Source organism: Macrobrachium rosenbergii, chromosome 42 (assembly GCF_040412425.1).
Source record: "Macrobrachium rosenbergii isolate ZJJX-2024 chromosome 42, ASM4041242v1, whole genome shotgun sequence".
In the NCBI taxonomy this organism is placed as follows: Eukaryota; Metazoa; Arthropoda; class Malacostraca; order Decapoda; family Palaemonidae; genus Macrobrachium; species Macrobrachium rosenbergii.
The window spans coordinates 47,755,567-47,775,892 of record NC_089782.1 but is presented as its reverse complement, the minus strand read 5'-3'; the positions used below and the strand labels follow the sequence as shown (position 1 = coordinate 47,775,892).

The following is a 20,326-nucleotide window of genomic DNA, read 5'->3' as shown; positions in this document are numbered from 1 at the left end:
ATTCATGATCTCTGAGGGCAATACTAATTGGCAAAGTAACATCATTTTTGGGTGATTTAGAACATTCCAAAGAACTTTCATTATATAGTTTAAATGCTTTTCTTGTGTTTTAGCCATTTTTTACCTTTACAGATATTGAGTAATATGTAGTGCAGGTTAGCGGTGGGTACATTATTTTGTAATGCATGATATCATTTCATTGCCCTCTCTGAGCAGGGACATGGAGGACAATTTTTAGGTAGTTTTATGAAGTCAGGCTAGGATTGTGGTCCCCAGCCTCTTATATATATAATTATGTAGACCAAAGATATAATCCTTCCATAATCTAATCTTGATATAGTGCTCTGGTTCCTGCCTGACCTTTTGCCTTGCTAAGACATCCCAATCCAACCCAACTTGACCTCAAGAGCAATAAAATAGAGAATAAAATACTGGTATATAACTCACCCCAAGTGCCTTTCTTTAGGCATACTTGAGCCAACCAACCTTTTTGAAGGTACTTGGCCTAGAGGTGGAAAAACGGATAGCGGAATTGTTGAGCAAATCTGGGAAGAGGAATGGAAATAAATGACTTGGAGGAAAGTCTGATGGTAACATGTTTAAACAGAAGGGAGATATTGGGAGTGTGGCAATTATAAAATGAACTGACTAATAGAACATGAACATTTGATGAGAGATTATTGAGGAATTATGAAGATTGGTGTGAACAGTAGTATGGTTTAAATTTTCTTATAATGAGACAGTAACAGAAGAAGAGGCTGGAAAGTAATCAGAAGCCCCACAGTATTTATAGACCAAGAGAATGCATTTGATAGAATACCTGGAAGGTAGTTTTGTGTTTAAGAAAAAGAGGTACCAAGAAAGTTGGATAGTTTGACTGAAATGATGCACTGTATAAAGGAACAAAGACAACACCCTGTGGTAAAACAGGAATTGAAATTAGAATTGGTTTGCATAAAGGATTGGTAGTTATGTCATTTCTGTTTGCACTCGTTATAGATGTATTGAGTGAAGAAAGATATGATAGTGGCAGTAATCTCTGAATTGGTTAGGGTTAGGATAAGTATGGGTGTAATGAAGGTTTGCTGCTCAGCCAGTAGAGGGGATAGTTTATTAGAGATAGAAGAGGTCTCTGCATACAAAAACCATTGAGAAATTATGGACCCTGGAAAATCCATGAAACAACAAAGAAAATTTTGGTAAAAGAAAGAGTATGTGGTGAGTTTGTGTTTACTGGATTCTCCTGACAGAATGATTACAGGCAGTCCCCGTTATTGTGTGGTTCTGTTCGACGGGCGTGACGATAACTAAAATTGTCGCTAACCGAAAAATCAGCCGTATAATAGCACTGATCCTGATTATTGGTGCCGATAACTGGTTATCAGCGACGAAAATTTGGTTATCGTCTTCGCCAGACAACCGCCAGAACCGGATTGCTGGTAACCGAGGCTGCTGATAATCGGGAGGACTGCCTGTACTGCATATCCAATTGTTGAGCTGCATACCAAATTAGGAAGCTAACAGGTACAGGTATTTTTATGGATAAGGTAACTGAATTGAGGTTTTTGTGGCAGCTGTTCTGGCTTTATATGCAAAACATAGAAATGAGCTGACATGACTATGAAATATATTTTAGGTACTAAAGTGCTTCCTTTTGAATTTATGTTATGGGTATATATATTACACATACTGCATTTTATGCAAATATAACTTATGTTATTACTGAAAGATTTAAGAGTTAGCTTTTTTATCTATGTTATTTATACTCTATGTTTGGTTTTGATTTGCTTTATCATAAAGACTGCTATATAGTTTTATTTTATTTTTGGCTTATTTTTATTTTACTTTGGCTTAATGACATAATCTTTTCAAGTATCTTATATATATGAGCTATTTAAGCATGTATGTACAGATTGATTGTATTGTAGCCCTGAAGATGAGAAGGGATTTCCAAATGTTGGTGTAAATAAAAGATATGATTTTGGTCTTTGGCTGCCATGTCTACTATGAAAGATTTTATAAATGGGGAATAGAAACAAGTCCAGTGACAACAAGCTACAGAAAATACCTTCAGTCTCTGTTCAACTACTGTATTTCAAATAGTCATCTTTTATCATTCACGATACTTGTTATTCCAATCTCCTACCACTTTCTTTGTTGACTTGAAAACATAAGAAAATAGTAAACTAAAAACTTTTAATTTGGCCTATTGTAAAGAAACCTTTTTGAGACATAATGCCTAGCATTTGATTTGCATTTATATGTTGTTTTCACTTTACTCCTTTGGTCATTTTCAAACATTAGCGCAATATCTTTTAACTCTACCTGTCTCCAGTTTTTCCTTTTCAACAGTTACTTTGCTTCAGACACCCTTTGATTCTTGATGGAAGGGAAATTTGCTTTTTGTGAGTAAAGATGGAAGGGAAATTTTTGCTTTAATTGTGAGTAAAGAAAAAGCTAATAACTGATTTTAAAAAAGTTGACACTTTTTATTGCAGATGGATTGAACAGACCATAACATGTATTGCAGAAATGGCAGCATTTTGGAATACCAGATGCAGGTCCAACAGCAACAACACTATCTTCCACACCAGCAGCTACTGCAGCAACAAACTATCACCAGCAGCAGCACCAACAGCAGCCTGACAACAGCAAACACAGCCATCCACTCAGGCTTTGCTCAGCAAATGCAGTCCCAGATGCACCAGATGCCTCAGCAGACGTCCAAAATTGCTAAAACTGTGCCCAACAACACCTCATTGCCTTTGTCTGTAATGTGTATTTAGGGATGTTTGCCAAAGGAGGCATGGAAGAAAGCTCAGAAAAGGTGTGTATCAGTGATTGCAGATAACTGAAGCTGTTGAAAGAAAAGAAATTAGAACATGGAAGCATAAAAATCCATACATTTATCAGATGAGAGTTTAATTGCGTGAATTATAAGAAACACTGGGAAGACCTGAAAACTAGTACTGTATAATATTAATAAATGCATTTAACACTGTTAACTGAATATCATAGTAGCATGATCTTTCACAAAAGAAGGAATTAAAAATGAAGTTTATTTTTATTTCAGGGATATGTTTGTATAAAAATAGATTACAGTTACTACTTCGTAAATTAAAGATTGATAGGAGAGTAGGTTACCATGACTTCACTTAAATTTCAGTGATTGATGGATTTGAAAGGTTACAACCACCCATGAAAAAATGCAGATCCATTCTATTTGAGTGCAATTGTGAACCAGGAGCTCAACACTCCTTTGTCCATTCAAGTATAGTTTGCAAAAAGTGTTTCAAGTTGATTGATGATTATGATGCACTGGAGGATGTTTATCAATATGAAACAGTGAGTTGGCCATAGCATCTACCAAGCAGTTTTTACATTTCCTTGGACAAAACCTCTTGTTCCAGAGGTAGTTGCCTGCCTACCCCTTAGTATCAACAGAGTGCGTAGTTAATCACAGGTTAATTGTTACAGAGTGCTGTGTATCACACCATTACAATTGAAGAGTCATTTTGACAAATACTATATAGGTACAGGTTAGTTGAATTTTGATAATACTTTCCTTATTGAATTTGGTGGAAGGAAGGCATTATGATATGTAAGGTTTTGCAGTAGGTGAGTTTTGCGTTGTCTAGTAATGAAATCTAGCTCTTGTTTTTCAATTGGTTGGCTGTTTTTGACCTGCAGCTGTAGTGAAAAATATGTCAAAATCCCTCATCATAAACTTTATGTCATGAGTCTTTGAAACCACTCCAACTAGTTTAATTAAAGGAGGGTAAGAGGCAGCATTTCATGATATGGTTTTTCAGAAAAATGATCATCACCTTTGTCACAACCTTAGTCATAGGAAGACTAACCCTTTGATACAAAATACAGAGTTACATTTTTGATACCATGATTTATTTACATAGAGCAATACATCATGTCAGAATAATTTATGAAATTGCTTTCGTGTGCAGATTTGTGTTTGATTTCTTTGATTTCCAAATCTTATTTAATAATAATCATAATAACAATAATAGTGGTGTTAAAAGTGATAGCTGCATCAGTGGCATTCAGTTAGTATAGAGTTTTCTCTATTTTTCAATACAGGCAGTCCTGGTTATCGGTGGGGTTCCGTTCTGAGGGTGTGATGATAACCTAACACGCCACTAATTGAAAATTGAGATTTTCGCGATTTTCAGAACTTATTAGCGCCGAAATTGCTGATTTTTGGTTATCAGCACCTCTGTTAGGTATATATTAGTGCCAATGCCCAATTATTAAAAGCGCCGATAATGCTGAAATTGTCGATAACGCTGTAGTAAAACCGGATCGGCTGTTAACCGAACCGCCTGTAATTGATTTTTCTAGATACTGTATTCTGCCAGTAACATGCCGATATTGGTCATACTTGAAGAGGGAAAACAGGTTGCAAAATTAGATGATTTATTTCCAGATGAACACAGTACTGTATAACAGTAACAGGATACTGAAATTGGTAGTTCATCTTCTGTAGAGTTGTTCTTCAGGAAGAAGTCTTCTTTGAGTTGTCCTTCAGAAGAAAGTCTTCTTTGGTGTTAATTGAGGCCACAATTTGCTAAGGCTCCACTGAGCATGGTCACACCAAAAGACGGGAGTAGATTGATTTTTTATGTGAGTCCTGCTCTTTAGACTCGAGAAAGGTCAGTGGGGGCCAAATTCAGCTGCCCGCTGATTGGCTAAGGAGAAAACATTCACACTGAAGCTTATTGGCTGGCGAGATTTTCTCACAAGCCAAAAGTTTATGGCTGAGGTTTCTCTGTTGTACCTGCTGAGCTGCGGGTCTGGTGTGTGACGTAATTTTCTGGCATTTCACAGTGACGTAGCTATCACTTTTAACACTATTTGTTTAAAAGAGGGTCTACTACTTACTTAATTAATAATAATAATCTTCCTGTATCATTACTCATGAAACCTTGAATACCATTAGTTGCAGGATTTGAGAGGCATACAATGGCTGTATAATATTTCAACAATAGCCAGAACATTCTTGCCTTGTTCTAAAAATGAGGAGATTGTTGTCATTAGTCTGAAGACATTTATTTATCCATAAACGATAAATACAGATGAGAACAAGGAGAAGAATTGTACAAATCCAGAAGTATTAGAGGTTATATACCTTGTGGCCTGCCTTCATATAGTACATGCACCCATCCTGATTACAGCATTATTAGTGTAATGAGACTGCTGAGTCACATTGTAATATTTTGATTTTGAATTGAAAATGAAACAAGGTAAAGTTAACTAAGTTAAACAGCCAACCAAGAAGAAATTAGAATGGATGAGAAGCACAAGATTGGAAGAAAGGAGGGGTCTGTGACACGTAAAGTTCCCTTTGGTGGTGCCCATCTGGAACCAGTGTTTTATGCTATTGAAGAGTGAATGTCACTGTGCTAGAAAATTTTGCTTTAATCTGTAGCCGGAATGAAAGTCATGACTAAAATAAGTTTGTATTTGTGTGCAGACATGTAAATAGAAAAATTTGTAACCCTGTGTTTGGTCCAGAAAAATACAGATCAGTGAAAATATACATTATCCCTCAATTAAAGTCCTGGTTACCGGGCGGGTTCCGCTTTCTGAGGGTGTGATGATACCAAAAATCGCTGCTAACTGAAAATCGGCGATTATCGGGGTTATCAGTGCTGAAAGCGTTGATTTTCGGTTATCGACGCCTCTGTTAGGTATGTATTGGTGCCAGTACCCAATTATTGGGCGCCGATAAGCGAAATCAGCAATTTTCGCGCCAAAAATTGCTGATTTCCCTTATTGGCGCAGATAATTGGGTATTACACCGATACATACCTGACAGGCGCCGATAACAATAACCGAAAATCGCTGAAATTGCGATTTTCGGTTAGCGGCGATTCCGTTATCATCACCCTCAGAAAACAGAACCCCACCGATAACCGGGACTGCCTGTACCGACATTATCCAGAGGGCCCCAGCCCCATAACAGCCACACTGATGGTTGGCACCGCTCTGTGAGCTGAAAGAAATGATAGTAACGCTGCTCACAGGCGTAAACAGACTGAGATTAGGTTTTTTGGGGGTAGGATGCTTGTGAAAGAGTAATAGGGCAGGAGTTTGGGGGTGGAAGGCCATTTGGGATGAGTATTGCATATCCATATGAGTTCAAGACATGATGAAATGATTAGGTGGCATTTAGATCATCTGTGCTGTTTGTTTGGAGACTCTCTCTCTCTCTCTCTCTCTCTCTCTCTCTCTACTCTCTCTCTCTCTCTCTCTCTCTCTCTCTCTCTCTCTTTGGAAGGAACTCTCTCTCTCTCTCTCTCTCTCTCTCTTGCAGGTTTAAAAGATCTGTAATCAAGTGAGTCAAATATGAATTGTAAACTTTTCTAAGATAATGGCAGTTGCAGTTTTGTTTTCTCTCTCTCTCTCTCTCTCTCTCTCTCTCTCTCTCTCTCTCTCTCTCTCTCTCTCTCTCTCTCTCTCTCTCTCTCAAGTCTTAATAGTACTCATGGGTTGACTTTCCTACCTTAGAGAGCTCGGTTAGTATGTGTTTCAGTACAGTATGTGTCACTTTTTCTATAAGTTGCACATATTCAATTTCAAGGCATAAACTCAGAGTATATATATAGTACATGATAAAGTTAATATCCCATACTGAATTGAACAAATATAATGGTGTTAATCTAGTGCATTTCACATTAGCAAAGGTTTCAGACAAAGATTTATGGTAGCCTTAGCTCTCTAGTAGCTTCTGATCTGTTTTTGGATGGTGTAAAGATTTCATAAATTTTTGTATGCTGTACTAAATAACACAATATTGCTGTCATACATGTGTAAAAACCCTGCACACACAAACATTTGAGTAAATTTTTTATTATATTTTTAAATGTAGAGGTACTATCAAAATGCAGTACAAAATGGTAGCCACTTGTTCAATATAAAATCAGCTTGTGCATTTGTACATGTGTTTGTGTGTGTAAATATACATATAAGCATCATGTTAGCTGAGTTGCTTGCTTTTTCTCGTTTGCTTTTCTTGGTTATTCTTTGTAAAAAAAAAAAGATTATTCAAGTCCAGCAGTTTGGCATATCACAGGATATTTCAAAGTTAAGATTTTTTTATACATTTTGTGCACAGTATAAACACAGTTTGGTTTTATTTTGTGTCTAGTACTGTACAGTGTATTCTCTGTTGTTGGTAAGGAAACTGAATTGTGTTGTTTGTTGTTAATTAGCATATTTAGTGTGGAGTAATCCGTCAGTTATCCGGATTAATAGAGCCAAGGCCCATCAGATGATGGCGAAATCTGGATAAAGGCAAAAAAAATCTTGGGTGGCCAAGGGCAACTCTGTACTCATCCTCCAACCTAACCTTGTAAATACAATAAACAAGAACCACTTTAAACTAAAGCTGTAAATACAAAATATATTACCTGTTTGAAAAACATTTATAATGACACAATTTAGGGTGGTTAGCCTACCTTTGTTTACCCACAACCTACCATGGTTTTATGACCATTAGTGAGTTTTTATACTGCAACTTTCTTATCAGTTGTTACCAAATTGTATTATCATATAGAAGATACAAACGTGTATGTGTGAACTATTGACCTAGGCTAGGTGTGACACTCACAGTATCCATTTGCATAAGTCATATAGGCTATTAGGGCTGTAAGGTAGCGGTAATAGTAATGTCACGTTCGCGCAGCCTTGGGGATAAGGGATGGATCTAATTATAACCTAGATAGCAGGGGCTACGCTCCGGTGAACAGACAGTTTAATAGTGACTGTACCCAGGTACCATAAGAATAAGGATTTAAGGCAAACTTAGATTCCCCAATTAAAAGTATAATTTACTAAAATATCAGAAGAGAAAATATTTTCAGATTCCCCAATTAAAAGTATAATTTACTAAAATATCAGAAGAGAAAATATTTTCAGAAGCTATCAGTGGAGCTCTGTGGCACAATCCAAATTACTGTGTTGAGGATCACAATCACTAAGGAAGAGTGTCACACAAGTGCAAGCATTATAACTCTTCCTTCTTAGGCTAATACACATTGCAAATATGAGATAAGATCCTTAGAAGGTACAGGATGGGGTACAGCAAGCAAGGCAAGGATCACACTGGGACTCGGATACCTGGACCGGGTATGGCACCTGTAAATGCAGGTAGCTGACACTGTTGACCTACAGGTAATTTCACACAGCAGGCACTCACACCATGGATCTGCAAGAGCAGGGATGTTGTAATACATGAAGGAACTTTGTGTGACACTTAATTTGGAATATGCAAAAGCAAATAGCAAGACACTGGTATCAATAAGTCACTGTATGTTAACACTTATAGCCAAAGTGAATGTAAAATTAACACTAGTATTCCAATATTGATAAATCAAACACCACAATCAAAATCACATGAATCTTGAGAGAAACGAAGTGGTATGGACATGGGAATAGGAGAACAGGTGGAAAAAATCAGGTAAAGACAAAATGGTGAGGCCGAACTAACAACTGATCAGGCTACCTTAGTCTGTGGACAAGACTCTGAAGGAGATCAGAGCCAGGTTCCTGTGGCAGGGCATCAGTGGAAGCTGCATTGCGTCCTGATCCCCCACCATAGAGGGAGTAGGAGGCAGAATGGCGCTGTGGTGGGCTACAGAGATCAGTGCTCAGAGGGGCAAGGCAGTGAGGTAGGACTACCTTCAGAGTGACAGCATCAGAGGAGGCCTATTCAGACAGACTTTTGACAGGTAGATGCTGCAAGATACACTAGCTCTCAGATGGTCCGTTGGAGCCTATTTATGCAACCAGCGCCGACAGAGGTCGTGTTTGACAGTTTTCTTACTCATCTTGTCCTCGGGGCATGCCACTAATCCTGGCAGCTATCTGGAAAAGGTTGTTAAAAGTCGCCATAAAAGGGTCCAGGGAGATGAGGACAATAATGAGATACTTAGAGTGGAGAGGCAAGAATTAGTGGGAGGAGATCGCAGGTGTGGGTCAGGTCAAGGCAGTGACGCTAATGGCATGACAGGTAGTTGAACGGAGTGGGAATGTCCTCAGAGAGCTCTCGTGACAAGATTGGCTGGGGACTATTTAACAAGATTGGAACCGTGTGGTGCAACTGGCTGCTGATTTTCCCCTCAAGCAAGGATTAATATGGTCAGGTCAAGGGTTGGTAATGGCTTAGGGTACGGTCATGAATTTATCTCCTCATTTGACACCTAGTTTGTCATTATTGAAGGACAAGGCATGGGGAAAACGTCAAATGAACTTTACAAAAACATTTATATACAGTAGTACTTTTTTCAATTTCACGTTATGTCATATTGAAATATCAAGACGGGAAAAGCAAAGTGCAAATGATCAAAAGGACATTTGTAACAGTAATGAAACTGTTATTTTACTTACTGAATCCAGTAATACTGTATTATTATGATGTTATATCATCATCATAATATGTATAAAAAACTAATCATCCGCCATTTGCATTGACATAATATTTATGTTCTCAGAATCAGCAGATTGAGCCTGCTAGAGAAAGAATTAGAAGAATCATTTTTTAGTTGCTAAAGAAACAAATAAAGTACTGGAATTACTATTTTTATTATTGTATATAAATGTCAAATGGGTATACAAAGGTAAACTAACATACTTTATGCTAAAGTAAAATCCCGTAAGATTTCAAAACAGCTGTTTCCTGACTCATTTGTTTACATCATATTCAATGTTGCGTATGTCAGTTCTTTGGTAAGTGGTTGTTACCGGTAATTATAAGGGGTGGTTATGAATTGTTACATAAGTTATAAGTTTGTTAATCTTGTTTGAAAGCTGAGCCTAGTACAGTGTGCTGAAAATGAAATTTGTTTGATAAGTAAAGACCATCATGGAAACTGGTTATGTAAAACACCCTCTGTGTACTTCTCACTACATAGGGCATTTCTCCTTGGCATCTGTCCAAAGCAAATTCATTTTAAGAACACTATTAAAAAGTAGTTGATTGTTTTCTGTTTTATTGGAATTAATGATTTTTCCTTTCACCTCATATCACACAAGCTTTACTTGTATGCCTGTGTGTGTGTGTGTTTACATCTGCATGTGTCATTTTATCAATGTTGACTTTACTGCCTCTACATAGGGTGTGTGTTTGTGTGTGTGGGTGCGTTTCTTAGCACAGTATCTCGTTTCCCATTTTTCTTTTTAGTTTGCTTGGTTTACTGTACAGTGTTTCATAAGCTTAGTAGACTGTATGATTATAACACATCATAATAGTACACAAGAGAATATTTTATCACTGTTCGTATTTCATCTTGGTTGTTCTCTCTCTCTCTCTCTCTCTCTCTCTCTCTCTCTCTCTCTCTCTCTCTCTCTCTCTCTCTCTCTCTCTCTCTCTCTCTCTCTCTCTCCTGTATCTTCTTTTTTTTCTTTGTGCTTGATGTATTTCATTACAAGTGCGGTACTTAGTGCACATATCCTTTAATAAAATGTGGAAAAATCATACATGTAAAAACACAAAAACAAAACAAGCTCAAGCAAGGTCACCAATGCCAGTGTATGTACATACCATATGTGATTGCATTTATCTTTTGGGTTGCAAAAATGAGTAATGAGAAAATGTAGTAAAAATATTAATGAGAAAAGCGTAAAATGTAAATTAAAAAAATCATAAGTGTAACAACAAGAAACAAGCTCTGCTAATGCCAGCAAATGAGTGCGTACGTACATATGTACCTTACGCACACAGTTGCATTTATCTTTTGGGTTGTAAAAGTAAAAAATCAGAAAATTCAGTAAAATTGTAAATGAGAATAGCATAAAATATGAATAATAGAATCATAAGCGTAACAACACGAAACAAAACAAGCTGTAGCAAGTTTGATATCAGCAAATGAGTGTGTTCATATGTATGTACTGTGCACACATGATTGCATTCATCTGTTGGGTTGTAAAAATAAAAAATTAGAAAATACAGTAAAGATATAAATGCAAATAGCATAAAATATAAATAAAAAAATCATAAGCATAACAGCAGGAAACAAAACAAGCTTTAGTAAATCCGATGTTTACTGAGCTCCCTTCACCCAATCAACACTGCATCCCCACCCCCTCCCAGCCAGGGAAACTGCTCCCTAGCTCCACCCACCTTCCAAAGCAACCCCTTCTCTGAGTGAGTTCCTCTACACTGACTGTCCCTCCTTTTTAATGGAGGCCTTCCTCACCCTCAAAACCCTTTCTCACTCTGTTTATGAGTGTAAGCAGTCTTAACAACATTTTCCTGAGGCCTTGCAGCATTGCCAACCATTGAAGAGCAGATTTTCAGTTTTTTTGAAATTTATATACAGGAAGTCCCTGGTTATCGGTGGCCTCGGTTACTGGCGATCCGATTTTATGGGACTTGTCTAATGACGACGATAACTGGATTTTCAGTGCCGATTCCCGGTTATCGGCGCTGATCCCCACTTATTGGCGATGCTGATCAGATAGCCGATAACCAGGGATCGGTGCTATTATTGCCGATTTTCAGTTATGGGCGATTTTCGGTTTTCATCATGCTGTCGGGAACGGAACCCCCGCCGATAACTGGGGACAGCCTGTATATCATATATCTTTGGGCCTTGGTCTCTGGTCTTGTTATGTCAGATAATGTTGAGTTCCACATTATTGAATGATTTCTGTGTGTGGTTATGTGGTATTGACAAGGTAATATTATTAAGAGTACAAAGTTTTACATCTGCAGAATGTATTTTCATCATATCCTGAAATTTCCAGCATCCAGCAGGCCCTTGGAGGTATTAATTTGAATACAGGGGGGATTACTGTATTTCTGTCTATAGTCTAGAAGATATTTATTAAAAAAGGAGAAGGTATTAAAAATTTTTGTTTTGCAACTTTTCAGCCCTAGTGAGTTTCAAAAGCTGTTAATGAGTAGACCAGGGCACCTACAATGAAAGTCAGCAAACCACCATCTTCTCCAGGTAATAATGCATGTTCTATGGTATCCTTTTTGAAATGATTCATTTCCAGAACTGAAGAAATATATGGTTGGAAATTGTTTTACCTTATTTGTCTAGATGTATATTAGTAGGATGACCTCGCACTTTGTCATGGCCTCTCTTTATTAGAAAAGGGGGTTACTGTCATTGTGTTCGTTATTAGGCAGCAAGTTTTGTATTTTCTTAATACAGCCACCAATTCCAAAGCTCAGAGCCAAAACCAAAGAAAAATGTCAGGGTGGAATTCTCCCCTAAACCACCATCTTCTCCAGGTAATAATGATTCTTAGTCACTTCTATGGTATCCTTTTTTTGAAATGATTCATTTCAGAACTGTGAAAAATCTATTTCTGGGGAGGGGTGAAATATTTTTCATTCTCTCCCTCCCATGGTAGATAAACTTAGCATTGATAGGTTGTATTGTATTGTCTTCAGGTGTTTTATCTTATTTGTCTAGATGTATATTAGTAGGATGCCATTTGTTATCAGTTGTGTCTGAGGAAAGGTTTGTTGTTATCTTTGCAAATTCCAAATAATAATAATTATTTATTATTATTTATTATAATTATTTTATTTTATTATTATTATTATTATTATTATTATTATTATTATTATTATTATTATTATTATTATTATTATTATTATTATTATTATTATTATTATGATGCAGTCGTGTCCAGTTAGTACATAACAGAGACATTGTTTTTAAAAATTTTTTTTTGTGTTATGTCACCCAACAAACTAAATTGTTAGCTACTGTTGTCAGGCATAAGTATTGGATCTTCTGCTTTAAACTAACACCAGAATAACATCTGGTCTGGGGCAGTTGTATAGAAATGAATATCAAGGCATACAGGCTGTAAACTAGCTCTGTTTGTTGTCAGTCCAGGGTGAATAATGATATCCTGTGACTGGAATGATAGTATGGAGGTAAATTTCATTTTAAACTTTCATGATTTTGCAGCTTTTAAATTTTGCCAAGGAGGAAAAAGTGCATAAAGTTTGTTTTTAGTTGAATGTGTATAGGTGGTTCTAGACACACACTACTGTAGAATGAGAGGTACAGATTAATTTAGGTGGAATACGTTATCCATACTAAGTTCCATTCTAGGTTATTTTTCATTTCAGACAAAGGAAAGTCCAAGGGCCCAAGCAAGAAAGGGCGTTCAGGAAAAATTGGACGACCCCGGAAAACAAGCAGCCTGACCGTTAAATCTGGCAAAGTTGTTGTGAAACAAATTCAGGAGGTGCCTGAAGAATTAAATGATGAAGATGAAATAGAAATCAAAGAAGAGGAATTAGCAGTTGTTGTTATTGATGATGCCTCATTAGAACACTTTCAGGAGAATACTACTTTCATGTGCTCTGTGTGTGACAAAGTATTTGAAACTAGGGAGTGCTTGGTAAACCATATGGAAATTCATGGTTTGAAAGAAGATTGGTTTAATTGCAATGTTTGTGATCAAAGTTTTCTTAGTGAAGAAAGATTTATAAAGCATAAAAAACTCCACAAAGGAACCAAGAAAGTGAAAGCAAATTGCACAGCTTTTGATGTAACTCACATAAAACAGTTCAAATGTAAACAGTGTAGCAAAGTATTTACAACTAAAAGTAAAGCAAAAGATCACGAGAGAACACACACCGGTGAAAAGCCATTCGAGTGTGATATTTGTGGTACATGTTTCCGTCAGAAGAGTAACTTATCCTCTCACAAAAGAGTCACACATTTGCAGGAGAAAAGATATAAGTGTCAGACATGTGGGAAAGCATTCAAATGGAAAAGACTTCTGAATGGACACACAATGAGTGTGCACACTGGTGAACGACCTTATCGGTGTGAGTTTTGCGATGCTGGCTTTGTCTATCAGCAGCATTATAAGAAACACATGCGAATTCATACTGGGGAAAAACCATTCAAGTGTGAGATATGTGGAAAAGCTTTTAATTCCTCCAACAATTGTCGAGCACACATGTTCACTCATTCAGATAAGAAGCCATATGAATGTACTATTTGTGGGGCAGGCTATATGCGGAAACCATTGGTACTTACCCATATCAAACAGCACGCTCACATTGATGGTGAAATTGATGCCTATGTTAAAGCCAACTCTCCCTCAGCAGCTGTTGCATCAGTTGTAGGAGACAGGAATGAAGTTGGCAATGGTAGAATCGGTGATTCGTCAGGGTCACTTAAGAAAAAAGCAAGGAATGAACCTCAAAATCAAACTGTCCATCTACCTCAGGGTCCACAGCCAACTTCCCAGGTTACTATTGAAGAATGTGTCCCGCAGTTCTTAATTTCTGAACCAGTTGTCAACAGAGAACAGGCTCACACGGGAGAAACAATGAACTATGTGTTTGGGAGTTTTCAATCTCAGCCTCCCATGACACATTATACCTCCCTTAATTTGGGTCAGTGGTGATTTTCTACCTTTGTCTGAGGTAGTTATGTTTATATGTAAATAGATGTATATATATTATATATATTTGTGTGACGTAATTGATATTCATGTATATATTTTACCTTGTATTTATGCCCAGTCATGAATTAAAGCACTGTACAGTATTTTGAGATATGTATAACGTGGATCTTTGTGTTTTGTTGTACTTAGGTTTTTTCATTGTTGTTCTGTATTGATATACAGTCTGCAGCTACAAACTATTGTTTTATACAGTCCTCAACCTGTGACCTTCTTTTCAGACACTTTTCCCAAGGTTGTAATAACTTGTATTTGTCAATGAATCAGCCTTCCATACCTTCTTTTTCTTTATTTTGGTCATCTTAAGTGTCTGCATTTAATCTTAAAGTTTATTTCAGTGTTCTTTTGTTATCTGCATTTGTCTTAAATAGGTGTTTTTGTATTTATATTCTTATGTTGATATCTCAGCAAATCTTAATGGGGGACCCCAAGATTTTTTCAAGTTATCATTTGTTGTATTCTGTTTGATGAAAATTAAATGCAGGTTTTACTTGTTATCAGACTTTTGGATGTCCTGGTTGTGGAAGCAACAGAGGACATTCCAGAACATTGGGTATTTTGTAGGATGGTTTGCATTTAGTATGCCATATTGTACAGTAATGTACACAACAAGAGCTGCCTCATATGGATATGTCCTGAAAAGGAATGGGGCTTTTGCCAAGTGCTAGGTGCCAACTTCATGAAACTTTTACTGTTGAATTTTTGGGGATGGGCTATCTATGTGTGTCTCAAAGCATTTGTGAAACCTGGTTCTGTGAACTTATGATATTATAGGATTTTAGATATTTTACCTCATGTTTTTCATTTTATTCATGGATATATGAGATAATGAAGTATATCTCTGAGATATAAAGCCTTGTGTATGCATTATTTATTTGAATGAGAGATGTGATTGTATAGTAAAGGTTAAGTACTAGGTTTCTCAGAATTTAAGGGAAGAGCACAGTATATGTATTAAATATGAGTGCTTATATTGTGCTGTAATCTGTACAAAAGATTTGTGGCAAAAGAGGAGAACTTGTTCTGTGAAACTGTCTTAGCTTGGGGTGCACAGCCAAACAGTATTGGAAAACCAGGCAGCAACTGTCAGTGTAAGAGTAGTTATGATACATCCATATAAGCAAAATTTTAAAGAATTGTAAGGAAATAAAATTGACAAAACCACACACAAGTGCTTGCTTTGCCATCTTTTAAATCTTATGCTATCCAAATCTGTACACATTTTGCAAAATATCACTTAACATATACTGCAGGGTACAATTGAATGATTCTTTGCATCTACATTCACTGAAAATCTTTGTACCAGGCATAACTACATACAGTATCTGGTTGGTATGTATGTGTAGCTATAAATGGCATAGAGGAACCACTGGAAATAAGTTTCATACTATTTTTTATATAAAAATTTTTAATCTATATACAGTAACTTCAGGCTTTTTGTAATAGCAATTACAGTTTTCTTAAAAAACACTTTTTAGCTGAGGGAGATAAGGGCAGAATGATGATAATGCATAGAACCAGAGTTTAATTTTTTTTTTTTCACCTTTAAAGCACATTAATTATTCAAACTATTATTACTAGATATTTTAATGAGGCCACATAATCTGTAGGCTGGCTGCAAGATCATGAAGTTTTTTAAACTATAATTTTTTAAATGTATAAATATTAATATGTAATGCAAACTCTCAGGGTCAGCCCCATGAGTCAGGTGATTTGAGTTAGTGGTCTGGTTTAACTACCCAGTAATAATGATATGCATTTTACTCTTATTGAAATGAAAATTTTATTCCTATCCAAGAATACTTTGAAATTGTGATCAGTATATCTTTAGCATAATTAGTGAATGGGAGGAAGTTTGGGATGTAGCCCAAATAGTGTCATATGAACCAATTAAGTAACCCTGAATTTCAAAAGATTTCTTAACTAATCACATCATCGTCATTGTAGCAGTTTATGCTAGATTTTTCCTTTATGGGAGTGGGTGTGTAATAAAGGTCTTTGATATCTTCTGTCTTGTACACTTACTGTAATAACACACAAGGTGCTCTATTATTACAGATAATAAAAAGGACAATACATTCCTACCTATGTGTTATACTTGCCACAGTTGTAACGTGAGGTAATGTACTGAAGAATGCTAATCTTAATGACAAAGTGTTGCAAGTTGTTTTCTTGATTTATTTTTTCATTAGAAGAAGCCAGTTTTTTAAAGATTTTATGATCACTTGACGTGAATGTTAATTTTCTTTTACTATTAAGAATGTGTTGATAGATACATGTTAATTTTCACAGATGTGTAATGACTTGAAATAAGTTTTTTATCATAACTGATGACCCCGGTTACAAAATTCTTTGCTACAGAAATTGCTATAATGGCAAAAGATACAACTTTGTTCCTACACATACAAATCTGAAGTTCTTTATAAAGGAATATAGCTTTGAGCATAAGCTGGAAATGGCAGTTCAGACTTGCTGACAAGGTAGTTAACTATTGACAGGTTGGGGGAAACCCTTCCCACATGTTAGTCTGCACTGTACTTTGCTTCTGGCTGCCGTTGAGTTAAGGTGTCTCACAGGACTCTGTGTCCGACTTTGCTGTTCAGACTTTCTGATGAATAAACGGGAGTATTCATTTTCCCCTTTTGTTGACTGTTTATGTTGTTATAATTCAAACCCATTGGTCAAATAAGCCTACTCGCAAGGAATGCACATAGTTTTCTTTGTAATGATGTAGGCCCTGTTTTTGTCAAAAATGAAACGGCTTCTGGACATTCATTGGCAGCTGTACAGTTTCCTAATTTAATCCCTAATATAATATTTTTCAGGTATGTGAGATTTAGTCACCTTTGAAGGACTTTGAGAGTGTGCCTACCATAGATAAGGGAGTTCTCCTGTCACAGCCTTTGCTTTTACAGGTTGTGGGAAGTAGGCTTTTATAGCTTTATTCCCCTGGTAAGTTTGACTTAGTCTTTTGATGCTGGACTCAACTAGTCCTGCATATGAGAGGTGTATTGACACCAGAGATGGATACCCTTTCCTCTTGAGCTTCCATCCTACAGGAAAAACTCTCCCAAGCAGAAGGCAAGAGATTCAGAATATGTTGGATAAGGGGGCTGTGGAAATAGTGAAGACACCATTGCCAGGGTTTTACAGCCGCCTTTTCCTGGTATAGAAAGCATCAGGGGGTTGGAGACCAGTAATAATAGATCTATCATCACCGAACAGGCTTCTCCAGCTCACCCCGTTCAAGATGGAAACAACAATGTCTGTTCTGGCAGCAATCAGTCAGGGAGATTTTATGATATCTCTGGATGTACAGGATGCTTATCTACAAATTCTGATTCATCCTTCCTCCAGGAAAATCCTTCGATTTGTCTCAAGAAAGAAAACTTATCAGTCCAGGGCCCACTGCTTCGGGTTAGCGACAGCCCCCAAGCCTTCACCAGAATTTTTCAACTAGTTTCAGCATGGACCCACAAGAGAGGCATCCGTCTCTGCAAGTATCTGGATGATTGGCTCATTCTTTCACCCTCTGCAGCCCAGGCCGAGAAGGACAGAGACTTGGTTTTAAGGATGTGCAAGACTCTGGGTATTCTCATAAACTTCAAGAAGTCGGATTTAGTTCCGACACAGAGAATCAAGTACTTGGGAATGATGATAGATACCCAGATTTTGAAGGCTTTCCCGTTACAGCAAAGGTTGGAGAAGTTTCTGGAAATTTCGAGAAGGTTCCTCTCCAAGCCCATATAAACAATGAAGAATTGGCAGATTCTAATCAAGCACCTAGTGTCCCTGAGAAACTGGTTCCAAGAGGCAGAGCTCAGATACATTCCCTACAATGGAAGTTAAAAGAAAATAGCCAAAATCAAGAGAATGCAGAAGAAATGATTGCAGTAACAAAGGAAACCAGGAGAGATTTACAATGGTTGAGAAATCCAAAGAATTATCTCCAGGGAATGAAATTGGGCAAGTTAGCTCTGGAGATGCCAGTGTTCTTGGACACATCCAGGAGAGGTTGGGGAGCACACCTAAACGAAAAGTGCATTTCAAGGACTTGGAGCAAGATGGAACAAAAAGAACACATAAATGTGCTGAAGCTGGTTAGCTCTGCATCTCCTCCAAGAAGGCCTGAAAGGGAAGTCAGCAGTTTTGATGAGTGGCAACACTTTGGTTGTCTCCTATTTGAACAAGCATTGGGGGACGCTTTCCCACTCCTTAAACCAACTGGCTATCAAGATTCACGTATGGTCGGAACTCAAGGGTCTGATGCTAACTGCCTGATACATCCCAGGGGAGAAGAACATCGTAGCAGACACCTTAAGCAGATCAGGACAGATAGTTGGGGGTGGAGTGGTCCTTGCTTCAGTCAGCAGCGAACAGACTCCTCAGCTTGTGGCTGGGCCCCACAGTGGATCTGTTCGCAACTTCGAGGAACCACAAGTTACTCCTATACTGCTCTCCAGTGCAAAAACGCAGTTATGCAGGATGCATTTCAACACCAGTGGAAAAACCTAGACGTTTACATATTCCCTCCTTTCAGCCAAATCAGGAGGATGATTAATAGGTGCTTTGTTTCTCAGGGTCTCTGAATGACATTGGTAGCCCCAATGCGACCACAAGCGGAATGGCATGCGGATCTCCTACATCTTCTCATAGACATTCCAAGATGTCTTCAAATAACACCAGATCTACTAAAACAAGAACACAGCGGAAGGATACTTCAGTCAGTAGAATCACTTCAACTTCACGGCTGGAGACTATCTAGCAACTCCTCAGAAAGAAAGGTTTTCCTAGAAAGGTTGCAAAAGTCATTCCCAGGTTGATTAGAGAATCCTCCCTCAAGCTATACGAGGGAAAATGGTCAGTCTTCTTGGATTGGTGCAGTCAGAGGGATTTACATCCCCTCAAAACAACTGTAAAAAATGTAGCAGATTTCCTTCTCTTTCTGAGGAATGAGAAAAACCTCTCTGTCTTGGCTGTGAAAGGGTATAGATTGACCCTCCAAAGTTTTTAAAGCTAGAGATATTGATTTGGCATGATCTTTGGAGATCTCGGATATGATCATACACTTTGAGAAAAGTTGTTCTCCTTGAAATCTGAAACCTCCTGATTGGGATATAACCAAAGTTTTAACTTCCTTGACCAGGTCTCCTTATGAACCCATCAAAACTTCTTCAGACAGGGACTTAACATTGAAAACATTGTTTCTTTTAGCTTTAGCGTCTGCTAAAACGGTTGGTGAGATTCATGCACTTTCTTACAATGTAACCCACACCCATGCACACATGGATGGAAATGGCTTTCAATTTTCTGCCAGACTTCATCTCAAAGACCCAGAACCCATCGTCCCATGACCCAAGATGTGATGGCTTCTCCATTCCGTCTCTTAAGGACATTGTGGGTAATGACCAGGGAGAAATGTCGCCTTGCCCCGTACGCGCATCAAAAGCTTACCTAAAGGGTACAGCCTACCTCAGACCAGCGCAACATAGACTTTTTTTTAGCACAGGTTGTATTAAAAAGATTTCCAAAAACACTATCTCCTTTTGGCTGAGGGAAGTAATAAGCAGAGCTTACAGTTTGGAACGTGATGTATCTACCGTACCAACACACTTTAAAGCCCATGACATCAGGAATATTGGCCTATCAGTTGCGCTGGAGTTTGGAACAGACAAACCACATTCATGTCTTTTAATTTGAAAGATGTCACACATAAGTCACTGGACACCTTCTCCTTAGGCTCGGTGGTGGCAGCTCAACAAGTGGTGTGACAGATATGATCTTTTAACTGTTCACATTCATTGAGCATCTCTTCTCCATAATATCACCTGGGTCCGGCATGTGATGTTCATAATATCAC

At 37.6% G+C, this 20,326-nt stretch overlaps 1 protein-coding gene across 1 annotated transcript; it reads left to right on the top strand.

The window, feature by feature from the left end:
- Positions 1 to 11,938: 11,938 nt before the first annotated feature.
- Positions 11,939 to 19,706, top strand: LOC136827815 (zinc finger protein OZF-like). The gene is made up of 2 exons (XM_067085275.1): positions 11,939 to 11,969; positions 13,115 to 19,706. The coding sequence occupies exons 1-2, from the start codon at positions 11,939 to 11,941 to the stop codon at positions 14,407 to 14,409; spliced, it is 1,326 nt and encodes a 441-aa protein (XP_066941376.1). The 3' UTR covers positions 14,410 to 19,706.
- The last annotated feature ends 620 nt before the right edge of the window (positions 19,707 to 20,326 follow it).